General features: G+C 46.5%; 1 protein-coding gene across 3 annotated transcripts in view; it reads left to right on the forward strand.

Moving 5' to 3' along the window:
- Positions 1–22719, forward strand: part of LOC147894356 (amino-terminal region of chorein) — a 99000-nt gene that overhangs the window by 60724 nt on the left and 15557 nt on the right. For all 3 annotated transcript variants that reach the window (XM_087384449.1, XM_087384452.1, XM_087384450.1), the window contains 10 exons: positions 4169–4257; positions 4388–4454; positions 4542–4604; positions 4766–4936; positions 5040–5133; positions 5293–5372; positions 5471–5546; positions 5649–5692; positions 5826–5893; positions 6272–6357. In XM_087384449.1, coding sequence (XP_087240575.1) covers positions 4169–4257; positions 4388–4454; positions 4542–4604; positions 4766–4936; positions 5040–5133; positions 5293–5372; positions 5471–5546; positions 5649–5692; positions 5826–5893; positions 6272–6357 — 838 coding nt within the window. The remainder of the gene's footprint in view (positions 1–4168; positions 4258–4387; positions 4455–4541; positions 4605–4765; positions 4937–5039; positions 5134–5292; positions 5373–5470; positions 5547–5648; positions 5693–5825; positions 5894–6271; positions 6358–22719) is intronic.

Raw genomic sequence — 22719 nt, forward strand, 5'->3', positions numbered from 1 at the left:
TTTTACTGCAAAATTGCAGTGTAATCACAAAATCCCCAAATTTTTTCTAGAAATTGTACTGCAAAACTGAAAGCCCCAAATTTCGAGCTTGAAATTGCAATCAGAAAGGGGCAAATTCACTAAAAGCCCCAAATTTGCAATTTCTGAACAAAAGCCCCAAATTTTAGACCAAATTTGCAGATCTATTTGCAATGTTTGCTTTGCAAGTAACTGTGAACTTGAAAATACCCCAAATTTGTGAAGTAGATCCTGCAATTCGATTGCAATGTCAGCAACCATCAAAATGCCCCAAATGTACTCCCAAAGACTGAGCCAAACAATGGCTATCTGCAAAATTTGCCTGCCAAAGATCACCTGCTTGTTCTCCTGTACGAAATCAAAGGACTACCTGTTGTACGGAAGCAGGTTCAGTACGGCTGACAGTACGGAAGTACTGTACGGTTGGCAGTACAGAAGTATTGTATGGCTGACAATACGTGCTGTACGGAGGTACTGTACGGAGGTACTCCGTGCTGTACGGAAGTACGAAATACAGCGATCTGTACGGCTGTTGGTACGGCACTGTACGACGAACAGGTACGGTACGTGCTGTACGGCGAGCAGGTACGGTACGTGATGTACGGCGAGCAAGTACGGTATGCGGGTGTACGGACGAGCAGGTACGGTATGCGCTGTACGGATGAGCAGGCAAGGTATGGTACGAAGGTACAGATTTCACACAGTCGTACGGACTGTACGGACGAGGTGTAGCAGCGAAGCTGAGTTGCAGCTGGAGCTCAACGGGGAAGTCGTAGGGAGCTGGATCTAATGCTCTGATACCAAATGTGAGAATGGAGAGTGAGAGAGAGCAAGAGAGTGAGAGCTGAAAGCTTGGAAGCTGAAAGCTGAGTTGCAATAGAAGAGTGTGAAGAGTACAACTCAATGAGTGAGAGATAAGGTTTTGTCCTAGTGACAAAACCTTAGTAGTCACTAACCATAGTTAGTGAACTAACTGCGGCTAGGGGGAAAAACCTCTTAAAGAGGGAAAAGTGGCTTATTATATTACATTGGTCACTGCTGAATCATATCTATAATTCTAACAACGCATGCACACACGCACGCACACGCGCACAAAAGCAATACTGCAGCGCCTATCGAGCTATTCCAGGCTGTAATGCTGGCCACCATCTCCTAGATGCAGTCTCTCTTGGGAGAGAGCAGAGGTGGCTGGCAAGAGGGAGGGACCAAGTCTTGGATATCCAAGCGAGTGACATTGAAACCATCTGTCCTATAGGTTGGAGAGACCATCTCAATTGGAAAATGTAAAGTAGCAAAATAGCATGAGAGTGGCATGAAGATATCAAGTGCTCAGAGCCAGAGTCCCAAGTGCATGAACCAGCTCCACGTATCTAGGCTCCATGATAGCTCTTTGATGAGATGCAAAGAGCTCACATATATGCATTTGTCGGGATGTCTCCCGTGGTGGTGGAGGACATGGTCTCCTCGATCTTTGGATCCGATGGGCTATGTTAAGGGTGATGCCTCGCCTCGGTCGATCTCCCCTAAGGAGAGCTGAAATAGGTCGAACCTCGATCGTGTGTGCTCTGGTTGCCTGTCGCGTTGTGTATGGTCTCTGTGTCCCTCGTCTGGTAGTGCTGTGTTGGCTCCCTCCACTGATCCATATATCTCTCTTGTTGGCTAGCTCCTCCTCCTCTATCCCAGAGTGCCCTGGGGCCAAGTCAAATGCATAGAAATTTGTGACCTGCCTCTGCGCTCGGTCTACCTCAGTACCCTGTGGTGGGGTGGTCCCATCCTCTTGCTCTCTGATATGTCGTAGTAGTATCTCCTTGTGTCGTCGCATCTCCATTAGGTACAGACCTGGTCGTGGAAGTGGATCAGTCATCGTGAGAGTGGGCCAAAGCCGTACCCCTCCTCAAAAAGGCAGTGGTAGCGCCCTCGGATCTCATAGTAGGTTGGGCAGACACATAGAAAGTGCTCCTCTGTCTCGACCGCCCCCGTCGTGCACAACTTGCAAGTCCGTTGCTCTTTGGGTATGCGTGCAACTCTCCCTGTCTCGATCCTCAGCTGATGGGACGAGACTCGTAGACTCCCCTGTCCTCGAGATACTGAGGTCTGATGATGAGCCCATCTTTCGATACTCTTAGAAAGTGGCCATAGTAGAGCTGGGTCTTGGTGGGGAACTCCTGGTCCCCCCCCCCCCAAGTGCGAGATGTGTGGCGCTGGAGGAGATCTAACTGTATGATGGGGTTAATCTCATCTCGTGGGATCGACTCGGGCGGTGCATCCATGCTATACTGAAATGGGGGCAGCCGATCCATCTGAATGCTGTGACTAGCAAACCAATGCGTGCAAACCATGCTGTACCTGCCCCACTCTCAGATAGTCCTATGGAGGACTCTAGTGTCAGCCTCCCTCTGCCGAAGATGACAGGAGGACCATGTCATCCGCATATAGTAGAATCTGTATCATCAAGTTTGCTAGTGGTGCTCCCTCGCCTCCTAGGCGGTCTATGAAAGATGTAATCTCATCAATGTAGAGCCCGAAGAGACTCGGTGAGAGAGGGCATTCCTGCTTTACTCCGATCGTGCTTTCAACCCAGTCTGATAGGCCTTTTGGGACATGAGAGATACAATGGACGGGCAAGAACGTGTGTCTTTTACAAAAGCTGTCAAAAGCCAGGAATGGCAGGATGCCATGAGTCTGAATAGATTCATCATGAATAATCAAACATGGGAGTTATGTGAGTTACCACATGGTATATCAGTAATAGGCACTAAATGGGGTTAAGAGGATCATTAGGGATTCTGATGGTAAAATATAGAAATACAAAGAAAAGCTTGTCGAAAAGGGTTACAAACATGTCAAACCTTTGCACCTCTAGCAAAACTCAGTACCATCAAAACAGTTTGCTCTATTGCAGCACAAAAGCTGGCCAATCTTTTAGATGGATGTGAAATCAGCATTTTTGAATGGTTATCTGGGGAAGTCTATGTGCTGTCAACAGCCTGAGGCCTTTGTGCAGAAAGGGAGAGAGCAGCTTGTGTGCAAACCAAAAAAGCTCTTTATGGTTTAAAGCAGGCACACAGGGCATGATATGCCATAATAGATGTACATACCTTAAGTGTGGGTGATATCTTTATTACTGGCAGCATTGGTCCACATATTCATTTATACAAAGGTCTTTGTACTGAGTTTCTGTCAGCACTCTGGATGTGAAAGGCTAAAGGCGAATGCTTGTTCATTCAACTTACAAGTGCTTATGAAGACTACATAATTTTATTTTAGTCTCTCCCAAACGAACAGTCTAAGACAATCTAGCTGATAGGGCAACACATCACTCAAGATAGAAAGAGTTCATTGCAATATCAGGAAGCCACAACATGGATGAAAAATTCACTGAATTAACTTTGTCCTTGAAGTCAGCAAAACAACAACATATCCATTTCTCTTTTGCCTCCTCTAAGGGTTTGTAGGAGCATTGCTATTGGAAGTTATGCTCTTGAACCACATGACTCTACAAGCACACTAATTTGTATATCCAATGCTGTCCCAAATAGTTGTGATGGCCCATAATTGGGCCAGATTGTTAGGCCTTTAGCTTTGTATTAAAGTTGAATATTTTCATTTTCAAATTTCATGGAAAGTCTACTGATAGAGCATAGGCAGAAAGGGAAGAAGAGCACTAGAGGAAATAGGATGGGAGGATGCAACAAACTAGAGGAGGTAGAGATTCATGCTAACAAATGGGGAATGAGAGAAATAAAAAAAGAAAATTATTAAAAGTCTTCAAAAGACTGAAGGGGGGAGAGGTGTGAGAATGGATGAAGGCCAGCCAATAAGAAATCACTATATGCATAAAAGCGGACAATGCATGCATTTTTTGACTTGTGCGAGGATGGAATGTGCAACTCATGATACATACGAAAGCAAAGTATGGAGTAAAATGCCACACAAGTCTTAGTATAAGTGCCACATAAGTCATGATAAAACTGTCCATGTATTGTACATAGTTATTTATGATATTTGTCCTTTTTTTTAAATTCACATTTATTAATACTTTCTACGTATTTATCAAAACTAATGGGAAGAGTGGTCATGCTCATCAGTGAACTTGTCCTTTTTATATTTGATTTTGATTCATGGAGTTGAATATCTCATGGTCTTACAGATTGCTGATGGAATGACTTTACAAGTGGGGACAGTGAACCTCATGTTGGAAACACGTGGTGGTGCTGCTGGTCATGAGGGTGCTTCCTGGTAAATGAGTTTGTCTTTTGTAGAACGTTTGTTCAATCCTATCCTTGCCTCTGGTGGTTTTGATGTCTCCCTTTTCTTGCATTATAGTGAGCCATCATCTCACCTTTTTTTCTTTGCATTGTGAAAGCAGGACCCCCCCCCTTGCTGCCCTAACCATTCGTAATTTGCTGTTGTACACTACAAATGAAGAGTGGCAGGTATTTTGGAGCTTTTGGTGAAGCTGCAATTTGTGAAGTGTTAAGTTTTGATATACTTGATAAGATATTGAGGAGTGGGATGATCAGGTGGTAAATTTGAAAGAGGCACGTGAATTCTCGAGCAACAAGAAATGCATCTATGTCTTTAAGGTCTGTTAAATGCAATGCCTGTTAAAAAAATTAGCTTTACTTTCCAGACAATGCTAGACATATTCTATACATCCCTTACTTCAATTTCACCACCTTTTCAATTTAATACATGCAATTTGTTATGTTGTGCCATACGCTGTGTCATGTCCATTTAATTACAGACATTGGAGTGGGAGTCTCTATCAGTGGATCTACTTCCTCATCCAGATATGTTCAGTGATGAGCATTTAACGAGCTCTAACGTGAAACACTCTAAGCATGATGATGATGGTGCAAAGAGGCTTTTTTTTGGTGGAGAACGTTTTTTGGACAATATCTCTGGGAAAGCTCATGTAAGAAGCCTCTTCATCAAGATTCTCAAAGGGTGCACAATTGAATGCAATAATTACCAGAAGGTGGTTCAATTTAGTAACTTGGTTTCAGCTGGTTATTCAGATAACAATGCACAGAACAGAACAAAACAACCCACTTGGACTTGAGGTACAAGTGCATTTGCCAGAGGCTGTATGCTCTGCTTTGAGTGAGCCAGGTGGCATTTCTTAAGCTTGACTAGGTTTTTATGTAGTACACTCTTCTCTAATGTTTTAGTGTATGTCTGAATCATAGAAAAGATAATATATAAGAGATCTTCTGCATTTCTTCCGCACTGATACGTCTATACTTTCTTATGCGATCTATTCTCTGACAGGTTTGAGAGCTCTTCTGCGCTTTATGACTGGTATCTATGTCTGCATGAATAGAGGGGATGTGGGCCCAAGATCTCTACAGGTTGGGAATATCTCAAAAGTAGTCTGACATTGTTTGTATATGCTATTGAAAAGCTGTCAGGATGCTGTTATCTTTTTAATTACCTGGTGTGTTTATAGTCAGCAGCAGAAGCTGCAGGGCGGTCTATGGTAGGGGTGACTGTCGATCACATTTTTCTCTGCATCAAAGATGCAGGTCGAGTTTTCCAGTCACCAAATATATGACATTTTCTTTCATAGCTCTATGTCATTCATCAGGATGAACTGAATTTCTGTTTGCTTGATTTGTTATGTGAAGACTTTCAGTTGGAGATCCTGTTGCAAAGTTTGCAGTACATGAGGGTACTACTTTTTCCATCGTCATTACTGTTGAACTGAATTTTCATGACAGGATGTCTTCCTTTGGCATAGCATATGCTTAGTTTTCCGATATGCAAGGGTAATACTCCTAATATGGTTGACTATTTATGTGCAGTCAAGTGCAACAAATGTGGACTTAACAAAAACGATGGCTCATATTTCCATTGGTGGATTTTTTTTAAGGTACTGTAGAAATGGAAGTAGTTTTAATGAATCCACTATTGTTCCATGCACTAGTTGGGTCCATGTCTGGATTTGTGCTTGTTGATCTGATGTTGCTTTGCCTTATGGCATGTGGGCTGTAAGGTCTGCCATTGAGATAAATCTAATACGTTGCTTTTGCAAGATGGAATTAACAAGCAGTTTTTTGCTTTGCATCATTCCATTATGCAATATAAGCTTGCTTATTCATTACTATGGGGCTTACATGAACATTTATTCTATATCTCCGATATAATCTGCCTCATGAGTGTTGACATTTTTGGCAAATGAGAATTCTTAACAGAGGATCCAATCTTGAGTGATGCCTCCTGTGTGCTCAACCTTTTGATTTTTTTGCAGAGATACCTTTTCACACCCTTGTAGCACATTGGTGCAACCAGGCACGCAGGACGCGTGCAGGGAGCCACTTCCTGTTCCAAATTTTGGTAAGGGCAGGATTTTCTAGATGCCTTGGGTTTCTTTGCATGATGAATGCTGTGCATAAACAATCATTGCTGAAATGTCTTAATTGTGGGAATTAAGCTCGATTGTGGTTGCCATCATTTCAATTCCAGAATTCTACAATCCATGTAATGAACTACAACAAGCTTTGAGGTCTGCAATTTTTTTGGGTCTATTTCTGGAGTGAGGGTTGAAGTTGTTGAAGTGGCAGGGGGCAGGTGGACCAGGTGGGTTGCTAGCCCATTCCATTTGAACATGTTATTAATTGTTGGTTCCATGCACTACTGCCCTCCCTACACCAACCCACAAAACTCCCAATGACTTTTCAGGCTGAAGATCAAGTGTCCATCTTCATTGAGAGCGGGTAGCTCAATAGTATGTGATACCTTCTTTCCCACAAGCTTCCTTTAACATGTTAATATGGATTACGTTGTGCATCTTTGTTGGAGGAGGTAGGTCCAACTTATAAGATAGTTTCCCAGTTTTCTCAAGTACTAAAATTTGGATCTATTTATTGACTTATAGTCTTCTTGAAGTATGAATGTTAGTGAGGCGTAACTCTAAGATACATACAATCTCCTTCTACCGAACCCCGTCCCCCTCGAATACTTTTACTTCTCTTGTGCAACCTTCATATGATCTTGGTTAGCCTTTGAGACATCCTTTCGATCAACCACAGCTGGAATTCTGATATAGATCAAATCAAGAGTGATAGGTTAGGTAGAATGATGTCCCTAGAGTGCATGGAAGTAAGAATGTCTGATGATGTTATTTCTAGTTCCACAAAATGAAGCAGGGTGCACCCATTTCCTTTGATCACCCACAAAGTGTCTAAGGTAGCATCAAGGAATTGTTTCACCCACTCTTTGGCCATCAATTTCAGGATGGTAGGAGGTATTGAAACACATCTTTGTCCCCAAGGCATCTATGAATGCTATCCAGAAATGAGAGGCAGACTTCATGTCCCTATCACAAACTGTTTCCTGAGGCAAACCTTGTAATTTGAAATATATATGTCATGAAATTTTTTGCGCCCTAGGGATGTTGTACATGTAGTTTCATGAGGTATAAAACAGGCATAGTTAGTGAGTCTCACATCAACCACGTATGTACCATCATATCCTCAAAATGCAATGGGGAGCAAAGGAATAAAATACATTCTTGCTTGTCGACTTTGGGATATCCTCTATCTTCCCTCCATAGTTGAAACTGTCTTCAATTCCTTTAGAAGTCTTGATGTTACTGATATGACCAACAGTAGAAGAGGAGTACAACTCGATAAACACCTTGGGTATACACTATGACTTAGGAGACAAAAGCACCCTCCTAAATACAAAAGTAAATCCCCTTCCTCCTATGTGATAGCACAATGAGAGCAATGAGCAAGAGTGAGAGTGTGCAAATGTAAGTGTACTGAATAGTGGAATGAAATGAAGTGAGTACAAAAGAGAAGTGAGGGGCTTTGTCTAAGTGACAAAACCCTATCTTATCCACTAACCGTAGTTAGGGATTAGATTGTGGTTAGGGGGAAAAACCTCATAGAGGGAAAAGTGCCCCTAACCTACTTATTACAATACATTGGCCACTGCCTAGAATATGATAATAATTCTAACACCCCTCTGCAGTGTCAATGTGATGTACAAGGTAGTGATCAATCACCAAAAGGAGAGAAGTTTAAAGCACTGCGAAATGCCTCAAACTTCTCATGTGGAAGTGCTTTGGTAAAGATGTCTGCAACATTGTTATGTGTTGACACGTCGATCATACTGATCTACCGTGCCTGCAACTTCTCTCTGACATAATGATAATGAACCTCAATGTGCTTCGTGCGAGCGTGAAACACAGGATTCTTTGCGACTGCTATAGCACTCTGACTATTAGTGAGAATTGGAGAAGGACCCTCCAATATGAGACGAAGATCAACGAACAAAACTCGCAGCCAAACACATTCAAATGTCGTTGTGAAAGCTACCCTGTATTCAGCTTCACATGAGGAAGTAGCCACTGTAGATTGCTTCTTGCTCAGCCAAGAAATGCAAGCTTTGCCCAAAAAGAAACAATTACCACTAGTGGACTACCTGGTATCATAGTCTCCAGCCCAATCTAAATCATTGTTATCATGCATCTGCAAGTCACCCCCCCTGGGAAACATCAAGCCATAAGACTTTGTGCCTTGCAAATAACGGAAGATGCCTTTTACAGCCTGCCAATCTGTTGTCTTTGGGCTGTGCATATACGTGCTCACCTGAGATACTGCATACTGAATAATGGCCTTAGTATTGCACAAATAAATGAGGCATCCAACAGCCTAGCTATAAAGTGTGACATCCACTGATTCACCTGCATCATACATAGTAAGCTTCAGCCTCGACTCAATGGGAGTGGCTATAGGCTTGCAATCATGCATGTTGAACCTATCCAAGAGCTTCTGCACATACTTGGATTAACGATGCCAAGCTTGTCTTGTATAAATTGGATCCCTAAATAAAAATTTAACATACCCAAATCTGTCATGTCAAATTCAGCTTTCAACTTAGCTTTGAAATCTGCAATTATGTCCTCATTTGACCTTGTGAGCAGCATGTCATCTACATAAAGAATGATGACCAGAATATCCCCCCCATCCTTCTTGATGTAGAGGGTGCTTTCCATGGGACTATTATGTAACCCCTTACTTGCTAGGAATGCATCAATCTTTGCATACCATGCACATGGAGCTTGTTTTAGCCCATATAAAGCTTTGTTTAGCTTGCAAACGAAGTGCATTGCCAGAAATTACAAATCCAGGATGTTGTTTGACATAAACCTCTTCCTGCAAGTCCCCATTAAGGAAAGCTATTTTTATGTCCAACTGATGGACATTCCAAACATAATTTGCAGCCATGGCAATAACTGACCTTATCGTGGGCATCCGGGATGTAGGAGCAAAAGTCTCCTCATAATCTATGCCCTTCTTCTGTGCATAGCCTTTGGCATAATTATTTGCACAAGTCATGTCACGGGGGTGTGAAATTCTAAGTACTTTAATGTAACTACAAGACTGTGACAACTTTGGTTTTAAAAGTCTAAGGGTGGGCTTAATAATGTGTAATTAAACGCGGCATGGTGCCTAGCACATAAGCGTAATTAATCCCTAGGCCCAAAGGCATTCCAAGGAATTAAAAGAGTGGTTGTTGAAAAATGATGACGTGGCATTTTTAATGGGCCCCCTAGAGGGCCATGTATCTTCAGTGGCCCCCTTAGAGTTCCAGGTGGCTCTAGTGCCTTCTACATGCTCCTTTGCCATTCCTGGACCTTCCTGGGCCTTCTAAATTTCACATGTGTGGTTTTCTCTCTCATCTTCTCCCTTTGTTAAGATTTTGGACTGGTTTTTCAGCCTCCTTCAGCTGAATTCCGTTTTTCTTTATAACTCCTCACCCGTTTGGATTCCTCGACTTCCTTTTGGCCGGATGGCTTCCCCTCTGCCTCCCCTTCGCAGTGATATGCTTTTCCCTTCGTGCGTTTGGTAGAACGGGCAGAGCTGAGCACTTCTTTTGCTGGTCGAATTTGCAAAAGTGGCTTTTTTTGGACCTTTTTGCTTCTACAGCCTCCTGGGCCTCTCCTCTTGCAAAGCTACAGCTTTCTGTTGAATTTCGAGTGGTCCCACGCACTAGTTGACTGGTTTTTCTCAGTTTTGGAGGACTTTCCGGTGATGAAACTTCTCCAAAACCTTCTCAATGCATTCCTCTCTGAAGCACGCTTCTTTTGAGCCCAAGAACTCCCACTTCTTTGCGACAGAAGTGTTTCTTTTCACATTTTTTCAGTGGAATTCTTGTTGGTTGGCTCTTGTAAATGCTCTTTCTTCATGCCTTTGCACTCCTCTTTGGCTGAGAATGCAATTGGGCATTGGCTACTATGTCCTCTTGACGATTGAGGACTTGGTTTGAGTTTTCAGGGCTTGGTGAGTTTGTGATTTTGCTGCTGCAATTTCTTTTTGCCATAAGCTATTGGTTGGCCTCGTGTGCCGACTCTTTCTTGGTTCACAGGTGTCCAAGGAGTGCTACATGAGTCATTCTTTGGTTGGGTACTTTGTTGATTTTATTTTGGAGCTTTGAAAAGCTTTGTGAATGCCATCTTGAAACGAGTCAAAGAGAGCGCAACTGGGATGCAGTGTGATTGCATCTGGACAGCCAATGGAACTGCACTTGGAAAAGAGAATGCCTTTGGATTGAGCATATGGGTTAAGTGCACTTATGTGATGGTGTTCTATGCTTGAAAGCCTTGCGAAGGCTCAATGAATTGGGGCTGCGTGCTCAGTTGTAGGAAAGGTCTCCCAGATGCAACTTGTACCGTGAAATATAAAGAAATACCTAAAGGGGCGCCACGGTGTTTGGGGCCAATCGGGTGCACTTGTCTATGTTTGTTGAGCAGGGGCATTGTAGCCTCCATCCCTTTTTTAGTGGTTTTGTTTGTGAACAAATGGGTAAATGCCAAATGGTTATCATGCAATGGTTAATGGTTGTGATATATGCTTTGTGAGCTGTAAATAAGTGCTGAAGTGATTAAAGGTTTAGTTTCACTGCCCTTTGAGTGATTAGAGGACGGTTTCATTGGTTCCGTTGCTGGGACACCACACACTCTTCCTTAAGAGGTGGGCCTCGGTAGTTTGGTGGAAGGATATCTTTGCTGCACACTTTGACAGCTGAATATTACAGCCATAAACATGGTGAGTACCCATGAGCAAGAGAGCTCCACAACTCCTCAAAGGAGAAGGCGGGAAAGCCTTAATGATCCAGCTAGTGTACAGCTACAGGGAGCACAACAAATGCCTTTTGAGTAGGCCACACATGAAGCTACAAGTCAGCTCAACAGTGGTGTCAGATGATGCTACTATGTTGAATGCACAGCTTGCAAGTGCAGTGACTGCTTTGACTCAACTGACTGAAAACTTGGCTCAGATTGTGCAAACAAATGCCAAGAATGTCGGAATCTTCGGGAGCAGCACGGTGAACAACGTCCCAAAGACCTTTCATAAGATGGCACTTGATTTTGATTTGCCAAGTATGAAAGTTGGACCCATTGAATTTGTCGATAGACATGAGAGAATGAGTAGAAGAGGCCATGTGGGAAGGTCTTACCTCTTGCTAAGATGCAAGGGTAGTGTCTATTCCCTTACAAGATTGCAGAAATGAATGAAAGAAGAGATCCAAGAAGGCGGCTCGCTCACCACTTGTCAAGGCCATAGCATGTGACAGCCCATCAAAGCATGAGGAACCAGCAAAAAAGACTGCTAAGCAAACTGAAAGAGGCAATGCACAGTACCTTAATCCCAGGCAGAGGCAGAGGCGCAGAAAGGGCCGCGGTCTAGGAGGTGCAGGCAGCGCGAGCTCCAAAGCAATGCCGTAGGGAAGACGTGGGCAGCTCTCAGGAAATCTCTGTGGTTCGCAGCAGCAAGACCTTGAGCTTGAGCATCAAGGGAGAAGATGGCGCAGATCACGAACAGCAGCTGGAGAGGTGCAGCCTGTTGAAAGAGGTGAGCATGCAGATCTGGCAGAGAGCGGAACTGCGCAGCAATGGCGCACGCATTGAGCGCAGCAGATCTGGCAGCGCAATGGCGTGTAGATCTGGCGCGCAGATCTGGCAGAGAGAAGCGGTGGTGTAGAGAGTGGCAGGGCAGACAGGAGCAGCCCGTTTCGGAGATGATGGCGACCAGCTGAGCGGGGCAGAAATCTGAGAAGAGGCGGCTCCTTCAGCTCACGAGATCGGGGTAGAAGCAGAGGATAGCTGGGAGAGGTGCAGCTATGGCTACAACAGACTGAGGAGAGAGAAGAGGGATCTACATGGCGCTGATACCATGTAGGAATATAAAAGCAAGAACTAGAAACTAGAAAACTAGAAGTAAAATAATAACAAGATTGAAAGACAAAGAAGTACCTTGAGAAGAGTGTAGACAAGACACAAGCTAGATAGATTGCAATGATGTGACCCATGAATATATGGGCCAAAGTACAAGACATAGAGCTAGAGTGCTTATGGGATAATTGTAGAGGTGCCACATGGCACACACTCAAGACACAAAGACTAGACTAGACTAGACAAATCTAGACTAGGGAAATAGTACACTTAGTGTGCACTTATCTCCAACAATGACAGCATTAGGATCTGAATGTAACACCTCGTCTGAGTCAACAAGTTGCGAAACACTATCTCTACTATGTCTGGGCCCATGAGTAGAGAAAAAGTGTTTGTTGACCATGCCACCCATCTGAATCCAAAAGGATTCCCATGCATGAAAGGCATACTCTGCTCTCTGATCCAACAATGTCTGTAAATGAGCCCTTGCTGCAGCAAGGCGCTCCTGAATCCAAGCATCTGTGGGCCTCTTCTGCTCTTCCTTTTGAAGGGACGCTAACTACTGGCGTATACCAATCTCACATCTGAGAATCTCACGTCTCCTAGAATCAGCGATTGAATGATAATAGTCACTAATTCCGGATAAGGCTGCAGCTACCTGAGATGGATGGACAGCTCCACCCTGTATGTGAGAAACCCAAATATGTAAAATATCCTCCGTGAGGCTCTCCTCTGCATAAAAAGGATCCGGAATCCTAACACTGGCAGAGCGTCCTCTCCGATGAGGCTCAAGAATCTGCAACACCACTGGAAAATGATCTGAGGTGGAAACCCCAGTAGAAATGCATACAGATCCTCCTTTGTCAAGTGCCCAATCATCTACATAAAATCTATCAATCCGTGCGTGAATGGGCATGTGTATTCTCTTGTTTGACCAAGAGTACAGGAGTGACTGTGGCATAATATGAAAGGCATCATCCAACCAAGTGTCTCTGCCACTGAACTGAAAGAGAAAGGCATCCCAGGCTGCCCTCTCCAAAGAATGAATTCCACCCTGTCTGCCTCCCTTTTTGTCTGAAGGCAACTCAACCATGTTGAAGTCACCACCAATGATCCAAGAATCTGCAATGGGGGCCCAAGAGAGTAACTCCTTCCAAAAGGAGATCCGCTCCCCTCTGTTGTTGGGAGCATAAAGATTGAGAAGACCAATCTTACACCCTCCAATCAAAATAATGATCCATTGAGCTCTAGAAGGGGAGATAATACCATGACCAGCAACCAAGGGGAGAATAGAAAGAGAGACCGAAATGCAAGTACCTCCCCTTATGCCCATAGCAGGCGACCAGAAGGTATGTCCTGAAAGCAGTTTGCCAGACTTAGAGCAATCACTGGCATCCAGCTTGTGTTCTTGGATAAAAAGGATATCAATAGCACCTCCAGTGACGCCTGGATGAAGTTGATTCCAGATCAGCTGCCTATGGCGATGGTGTGGAACTCCGCCTAGGCCCTCTATGTTCCAGCTGACTATCCTCATCGACAGGAGGATGCTGGATGGAAAGGTTTACCCGACCTAGTAGAGGAGACCAGCTTCCCCTTGGCCGAAACACTCCTGCTGAGGGCAGGAAACTCAACAGGTGAAAGGATCCCCACACCTGCTGAAAGCGAGGCCCTGTTAGAAGGAATCCCAATGACCGGGACCCCTAAGGTAGAGGGCACAAACTCCTCATCATCCATGAAAGTCGCCGAATTTGCCAGTGCCGAAAAAGAATTCCTGATAAGCAAGTCAGGCCGAGGAGTGCGAAGAAGACCTGCACTTGTGGAAGATGGAGGGGAAGGACCTGCCGGGCCTCTATCAGCAGAACTGGAGCTGGGGGTTGAGGAGGCCTGTGGCTGGGGTGAAGAGGAATCAGGAGCCCTCATCTGCGCCTGCACTTTCTCGGTTGTCCTGACTGTGGCAGGAAGAGTCTGCGGGGAAGAAGTACCTATAGTCCCCTCGTGGTCAGAAACCAAGGGGTCAGAGACCAAAGTGACTGGGGCTGGTGGATCTAAAGGCCCCTCCTGATGTGGAACTGTAGTGTCTTTGGCTGCAGCAACATCCACCTCTGGAGTCTGGAATGCGTCTGTCTGAACAGGATTAAAAGTCTCCTCCTGAGGTAAGGGAGCCGCTCTGATAGCTCTCCATCGTGGTACTGGGTGTGCTGCGGGCATTGGGCGCCCTGTTGCCCCTGGTGGTCCTGGGGTGCGTGAAGCAGGGCGCCCTGTTGCTCTTGGTGGTCCTGGAGTGCGTGATACAGGGTGCTGGGGAGGTGCAGTCGTGGTAGTACGTGAAGGAGCCGCACCAGAAGACCTCTTTGGTCTTTTTCTCTTCCTTGGGCAGTCTCTAGCAAAGTGCCCAAGGGTCCTGCAAATCCTGCACTGGTCCTGTCTACCTGAAATCTCGACTCTCTGTCGAAAGAGAGAGCCATCTGGACGCTGAAGCATAATGTGGTCATCTGAGATGTTAGGGTCAGAGACAATGACCCTAACATGAGGCACCCCGTCTACACTGACTGCCTCTGCCAAGGAAGAAGGCATGCTAGGAAGGGAGGGGATCTCCATGACCACTCCGAATGTGGCTCCGATAGTGGCAAGCAGTGGATGGTAGACGTGAGGAAGACCAGGAAACCTAATGAACAGTGATGTGACTTGCCTGTCCTCCTCGACCGGATCAAAGCCCAAGGTGTAGGGCAAAAGAAAGATCCTCTCGAACCCAAAGCCAGGGGATTAGCTTTGAGAACAAGGGCTGTGGACTCGTGGGAGTCGAAAACCACTTGGAAGAATCCACGTCCCAAAATTCGAATATCCGTGAGGTGAGGGGCGAGGTCTCCTGGTAACGCCGCTAGCATCCAGTCTCTAGCCTGTGATCTGGAAGGGTGTGACCCAAAGATGCGGGCGAAAAGTGATGTGGAGCCCTCTAATTCCACATCTTTCTTGAGCTGCTGCAGCTCGTCTTCTGAAAAAATGACGGTTCTCGCGGCCGGTGGAGGTGGACGGAGATTGGCTGAATGGGGATCCATTCGCCAATCGATGTGAAAAGGCCGATTCCAACACTGAAAAAGCTCCGTCCGTGAAACTACTGCCCAGGACGCCTTGAACGCGGGCGCAGGAAGAAGGAGAAAGAGAGGGTAGGAGAGAGGGGAAGGGAAGGGAAAGAGAGGGGCAAGAAGAAGGAGAAAGAGAGGGGAGGAGAGAGGGGAGACGGAGGTAGGCTGAGGGGGAGGCGTGGGGAGCTGAGATAGGAAGGAAGGGGGCCGGGAGGGAGAGGGAGGAGGTTTTTTTTTAAAAATAAAAATATAACTCCTTTTTTTTTTTTTCGAGAGGGGGGGTCACCTTGTAAGAAATCGTAGATTTACTATATTTAGAAATGTGCTAAGGAACAGAAAGGAGACTGAGATAGCAGAGAACAAGGAATAATTGTATTGCTTGAATGTCTGTAGGGTGGATGTTGTGTCATCCATACAATTGGGCCTCTCTTATATAGAAAGTGAAGAGTCACACATGAAAAGGTGTGTACTCCAAAGGGTATGTGCATGAAGAGGTGTGTACCCCTTGTGAAGGGTGTGACCCTTGATGAGAGGGTACATTACAATAGGAATGTCTCTTCATTAGGATGTCTCTTGTGAAGGGTTGTGCCTCGTTAAGAAGTGTCTCGTCGAAAGGGCAAGTGTCCCGTCGAAAGGGCATACCCTTCCACAAGTGTCCATTCATCAAACCATCCATAACTCTAGAAATAGAGAAAGGAATACGTCACAGATCGTGACATCCCCTCCCACTCAAAAGAAGACCCTGGTGGAGATAATGAACTGATGTAGAAAATATCATGGTAGATTCTGAAAATACTGCTGTAAAAGATCAGGGTACTGCTGTAATCTTCATCACACTGCCAAGTAGCGTCGGAGTCGTCCAGATCTCGCCAAAGAACAAGGAATTCCGTGATAAGTCGATGTCGAGTCTCTTGCTGTCGATGGTCCAGAATATGCTCAGGAATAAGGAGAACATAATCGTCTTCGATTTCTGGGACATAATCACCTGCAGGAGGAACTGCTTCATCGCTTGGAATGTACGTCTTTAGCCAAGAAATATGAAATGTTGGATGGATTTTACCCCATGATGGTGGTAATTCCAATTTGTAACTTAAAGGTGAATTTTTCTTGACGATCCGGAAAGGTCCATAGTATCTGGGTCGCAACTTAGGAAACACAGACTTAACCGTCTTATAGCGATGTGGGGCTACAAATAATAGCACCATGTCACCAGTGTTAAATTTCAGGTGACGTCTATGTTTGTTGGCAGACTGTTGATACCGCTCTTGCGCTTTTCGCATATGATCCCTGACTTGTAGTAGAATGTCTTGCATTTCTTGAACCAGTTGATCAGCTAGGGCCACTCGATGTTGAAGTACAAAATTTGTTGGTACAATCGGAGTGTGTCCATAAGCTGCTTGGAATGGAGTCATGCTGATGGCACTATGGAAAGAGTTATTATAAGCAAACTCAAGGAGTGGTAGATACTCTTCCCAGGCTGCGAGGCGTGACTGAACATAATGTCGAAGCATTTCTTCCAGAACTTGGTTGACTCTTTCAGTCTGGCCATCTGATTCTGGGTGGTAGGTTGAACTGAACAGTAGAGTTGTACCCAAAGATTCGAACAGTGAAATCCAGAAGTGACTGGTAAACTTAGGATCTCTGTCGGATATGATATTCTTGGGTAATCCATGGTGTCGGAAGATGTGTTGTATAAAGAGTTTGGCTATGTCTGGCTTGTGCCGAATTTGATGATAACCTGAACGAAGATCAATCTTGGAGAATTGTGTTGCATGTAGAAGTTGATCGAAGAGGTCATCAATGCGAGGCAATGGATACTTGTTTTTGATAGTGAGCTTGTTGAGGGCTCCGTAGTCGATGCAGAGGCGCATTGACTTGTTCTTTTTTTCCACAAGTAGTACAGGAGATCCGAAAGGGCTGCGACTGGGCCGAATGTGACCTTTGTCGAGTAGTTCGGTGACCTGTCTTTGGATTTCTTCATTTTGAGTGTAAGAAACCCGATAAGGAGGTTTCGACAGTGGATTACTGCCGGGAATAAGTTCAATTGGGTGATCCACTGGTCGTCGAGGTGGTAATTGCTTTGGCAATTCCTGTGGAAAAAGATCCAGGTAGGGCTGGAAAAAAGGTTGGTTGAGGTATTCAGGAGGATCCTTTGTTGGTGTCTCCTCTACTGCCGTAACCAACAGAAGTGAAGTCTTTACTTGGCGTTTACGAACCCACTTCTTTACTTGTAGGGCAGAGGCAACTGGGGTTGAAGGAGAGTCCCTAGAACTAGTTAGCTCAATTAGTTTTCCCTGGTGGACAAAGTGGATAGTATGGCTGCGAAAACTGATTGATGGATCATAGTCGTAAAGCCACTGTTGTCCAAGTATGACATCGTACCGAGAAAGAGGCATAATGTCGAAGTTCAACTTGTCCGTATAATGTTGGATGTGAAAAGACAAGTTTTTGATCCTGGTGTTGCACAAGAAAGTTGTTCCATTTGCGAGTTCAATCTGATAGTCCATGAGACTAGGACTGGTGGTCAACCGAAGTTTATCGACCACAAAACTGGCTAGGAAATTATGAGAACAGCCACTGTCGATGAGGATAGTGACCGTTGTTCCACGAATCGATCCTTGAACACAAAGTACTTGAGTAGCCAGGGAAGGTTCGGGGTTGCTGGCAAGGCTCAGGTGGATGGTATTCGCCATTCAAACAGCTTTGCCTTTCTTGTCTTGTGCTGAGGTAGCATCTTCTTTTTGGGAAGTGCTAGGTTCCATATTAGAATTTTGCTTTGGTCGCTTGGGACAATCGAACCATCTATGGTCGCCTGTACAGATGGTACAAAGTCCTTTTGTGCTGGAGCTGTTCTTCTTGTCAGTGGCCGCACCTTTATGTTGGGGATGTCGGTAATGACTTTGTGAAGAAGAAGAAACACGATCCTTGGGGGAGTGCTTTTGTTGGAATCCAGCAAATGATTTCTGAGGCTTCTGGGGATCTTGAGACTGTCGCTGACCTTGATTACCGAAGTTTTTTTGAAACCTGGTGTTATCTTGAGGGCGAGCACCTTTGGCCATAGGAGAGTTCTGTGTGCGATTAGCACTCTGCTTCCCTGTGTTTAGGAAATCTGTAATGTGCTCTGCATAAGCAATAGCGCCATCTGTGGTGGTGATGTTTGCTTTAAGAACATCAATGCGTAACGAGGGATTTAGGCTTGAGATGAAAGCATGAAGGCGATCATCCTTAGTTAAACCATCAATCTCCAGCACCAATGTGGTGAATTGAGAGATATAGGAAGACAGGGAACCCGTTTGCTCCAACTGTCAGAGTTTTGAACGTGCTTGGAAGTCCGCATTGGCAGGTACAAATTGCTTACGGAGCACGTGTTCAAAACGTTCCCATGTTAACACACTTTTTCCGTCCTTTAAGCGTCTTTGCCACCATAGAAATGCTGTATCCTTCAGAAGGGAGGTTGCCAAGGCGATCTTTTTGCCTTCAGTGAGGTCAACAGTGTCAAAATACATGCGCATTTTAGCGAGCCATTGGTCAACTGTTCGGCGATTACGTTGACCAGTGTAGGCTTCCGGAAGTTTGACGTCAAGTCTTTTAGTTTTGGAAGCTTGAAGTAATCGGTAGAGGGCACGTAGTTCAGTGTTTTCTACCTCTGGTGGGAAAGAGTCCGCATCGTCGTCTGGTTGCGTCACGTCATCCTCTGTATGTGCGGGACTTCGAGAATCTTAAAGTTGTTGAACTTTTTGAACCAAGTCGGAGATGCTGTCCTGAAGCTGAGATATTTGAAGTTGCAATAGTGATTCTCCTTGGACGTTGACTTCAGGGGTCTTTTTGGGACTTGATTCTTTAATCTCTGGAGAGGCTTCACGCGAGCGGTGCGACATGTCGGAGATCCTTGTGAGAAAAGCGCGAACTTGCGCTCTAGTTTGTACCATTCCTGGAAGAGGGTTCGGGCTGCTCCCTGAGGTTGCTCATGTTGGAGGGGGCAGGCGAGGCAGGATGGAACCACCCGTGGAAATCTGGTAAGGGAGGTCCTGTCTGAGGTAACACTGGTGATGCTGAAAGTGGTGTTACTGCTCGGGATAGGACAGGGGTAGGTAGCAGAGTCCACGGATCTGAAAAAGGGTAAGGAGCTGCTGTCGGAAGTGGAGGATATCCAGGAGAGGGAGTGCCTTCAGAGTGTAAATACTGACTTGGAGAAGGTACAACCTGTAGAGGAGGAAATCTGGGAGCTGAAGGAGGTGGAGAGTACCCTGGAGATGCCGAAGGTGAAGGGTAAAATTCTCTCCAAAAATGAACAGCAAACTCCTGAGGAATATCGTGTTCCGGATATCTTCGTGTCTCGTGGAACACAACCTGTACTGTGCTGAGGAAATAATGTAACTGAGGTGCCTCACGCAGAAGGTAGAGGATGTGGTCCAAGTCACTAGGAGGGCACGTGACACAGAAGACCCAAGATGCAAAGGCTCCAAAATGGGCTGGCTGTGCAATTTGAACACGATATTGTGTGGTAGCTGATGCCTGAGGTGTCCTTGAAATGCCGGGTGAATTACCAGGGGTTTCCATGCTTTAATGTGGATTCTTTCATTTGCTGTAATTTGTTAAAGAGAATCCTTAAAAAGCAGATTGGAAAGACTCCACCTGGCAATACTTTAATCTGCCAAGTTATTGCGTAGAAGAAGGCTGCAAATCGCTGTCCGGAGATCCATGTTGCAGTGGTTTGCGAGGAGAGATCGAGGCTTGTCTGGTCCGGGCTGTTAACAGGCGGTCTTCATCGCGCGAGGAGGCTACAACTAGTGCTGATTTGGCAGGACAAGGATGGTGAAACAAGGGGGGGGGCTGCAGGCTGGCAATGGCGAAGCACAAGGCAGTTCCCAAGGCTGGACTGTGCAGGAAAAGGCAGGGCTTGGCTGGCAAGGACTGCACAGGAGGGGGGGGGCTGGCGAGGCCAATGATATCGCAGGGGGGGCTGGTCGTGCAGTATAGCGCAGGGCTGATGCAGGGCTGCGCAGACTGTACGGTGCAGGCTGGCGGACCGTACGGACGGTACGGCAGACTGGCGGGAGGTACCCTACGGACTGTACGGTGGATTGCGCAGGAAGAAATGGCGGGGCTGGCGCAGGCTGGTGGCTGGCCGTATGGCTGGCGCAGGCTGGTACGGAAATCCGTACGGTTGACGCAGGTGCTGCGCAGGGCTGGCAGAAAATTCCGTACGTAGCAGTTTTTTGTGAATAGGTATGTCCTTTTGTCCACGATGGGGTATGTCCCATGAGTGAGGAGTCGAGACTCGTCACCAAAAGGTGTGTCCCATGGTGGAAAAGGTGCGTCCCTTGGTTTTGGGACAGCCCAAGCACCTGAAAAGACACGATTTTGGTCGTGTCCATTCACATCAACTTGTGATGTGAGGGAGATGGAGAGGCCAGGATGACTTTAGGCCGGGTAGGCGTTTAAAAATTTTACGCTCATCCTCTCCATCTCTTCCATGCACAATGTGCACGGATGTCCTTCTAGTGGCAAAAATGTATCAGATCAGCGCTAGAAGGTGGGGGCATTTCCTACAGGCAGGAGCGAATTTTGCTCTGATACCACTGTAAGAAATCCTAGATTTACTATATTTAGAAATGTGCTAAGGAACAGAAAGGAGACTGAGATAGGAGAGAACAAGGAATAATTGTATTGCTTGAATGTCTGTAGGGTGGATGTTGTGTCATCCATACAATTGGGCCTCTCTTATATAGAGAGTGAAGAGTCACACATGAAAAGGTGTGTACTCCAAAGGGTATGTGCATGAAGAGGTGTGTACCCCTTGTGAAGGGTGTGACCCTTGATGAGAGGGTACATTACAATAGGAATGTCTCTTCATTAGGATGTCTCTTGTGAAGGGTTGTGCCTCATTAAGAAGTGTCCCGTCGAAAGGGCATACCCTTCCACAAGTGTCCATTCATCAAACCATCCATAAGTCTAGAAATAGAGAAAGGAATACGTCACAGATCGTGACACACCTTGGGGGGAGAGCAGCGGGGGGGGAGAGCGTGGGGGAGGGAGGGGGGCGGGGGAGGAGAAGGGGGCGGGGGGGCTGGCGGGGGAGAGGGAGGGCGGAGGAGAAGGGGGCAGCGGGGAGGGGGAGAGCAGCGGGGGGGGGAGAGGGAGGGCGAGGGAGGGGGGCGGGGGAGGAGAAGGGGGCGGGGGGGCTGGCGGGGGAGAGGGAGGGCGGAGGAGAAGGGGGCAGCGGGGAGGGGGGCAGCGGGGGAGGGGAGAGGAGAAAGGGGCAGCGGGGAGGAGGGCAGTGGGGGGGGGGCTGGTGAGGGAGAGGGGTGACGGGGGAGGGGACGGGGGAGGAGAAGGGGGGCGGGGGGGTTGGGTGGGGAGGGAGAGGTTGGGCGGGGAGGGAGAGGTAGGGGGTAGCGGGAGGGGGGAGAGGGAGGGCGGGGAGGGAGGAAGGGGAGAGGGAGGGTGAGGGAGGAGGGAGGGGGGCCTGGCGAGAGGGGAGGGAGAGGAGGAGCAGCGAGGGGGGGAGAGGGGGGGGCAGCGAGGGAGAGGGAGAGGGAGAGGGGGCTGGCTGAGAGAGGGAGAGGGGGGGGCAGTAGCTCACGGGGAGGAGCAGCAGCTCATGAGTGGTGGAAGGGGAGAGGGAGGGTGAGGGAGGAGGGAGAGGGGGCTGGCGAGAGGGGAGGGAGAGGAGGAGCAGCGAGGGGGGGAGAGGGGGGGGCAGCGAGGGAGAGGGAGAGGGAGAGGGGGCTGGCTGAGAGAGGGAGAGGGGGGGGCAGTAGCTCACGGAGAGGAGCAGCAGCTCATGAACTTGAGCTCACTATTAGTTGCAATATCAACCAGAAGCCCATAAATACTAAACTATTGCTCCACCACCATGTGTGCTAGTTGTGGAGCAAAAATTGTTGTCATGGTTGGAATAAAAACTTGGCCATCTTGGTTAGTTTATGCATTGACCACCCATATGGCGTCATGTCCATGCCTAGTTTGCAGGATAGGCCAACAATAAAATCCATGGAAATGCTTTCCCATTTCTTATTTGGGATTTCCAATGATGCAACCAGCCTCCTTGTCTCAAGGGTTCCACTTCATTGTCTTAGCATTGTGGACACTCTCGAACATATCGTTCGACATCAGTTTGCATCTTTGGCCAATAAAATCCTGCTGAGACAACATTTCTTGGACGCCAAGATGTCCGGCACAAGGGGTGTCATGACACTCAAAGAGAACTTTATTCCTTGTGTCCTTGACATCTGGTATGCAGACTTTACCCTTTCGAAACAAAAAAACCATTTTGAATGGAATATTGATCTCGGATTTCTTTCCTCCTCAAATTTGAATCACCTGGTTCATTTGGGCATGCCCCAACATGGACCCTGTTGCCATACATGGCTGAAATAATGATCATGCTCACATAAGCCTTTAAAGGATAGGAAGAGGCAGTCCAGA

The sequence above is a fragment of the Dipteris shenzhenensis genome, chromosome 14, assembly GCF_047967505.1.
Source record: "Dipteris shenzhenensis isolate YYH24624 ecotype China chromosome 14, Dip_SZ_1.0, whole genome shotgun sequence".
Lineage (NCBI taxonomy): Eukaryota > Viridiplantae > Streptophyta > Polypodiopsida > Gleicheniales > Dipteridaceae > Dipteris > Dipteris shenzhenensis.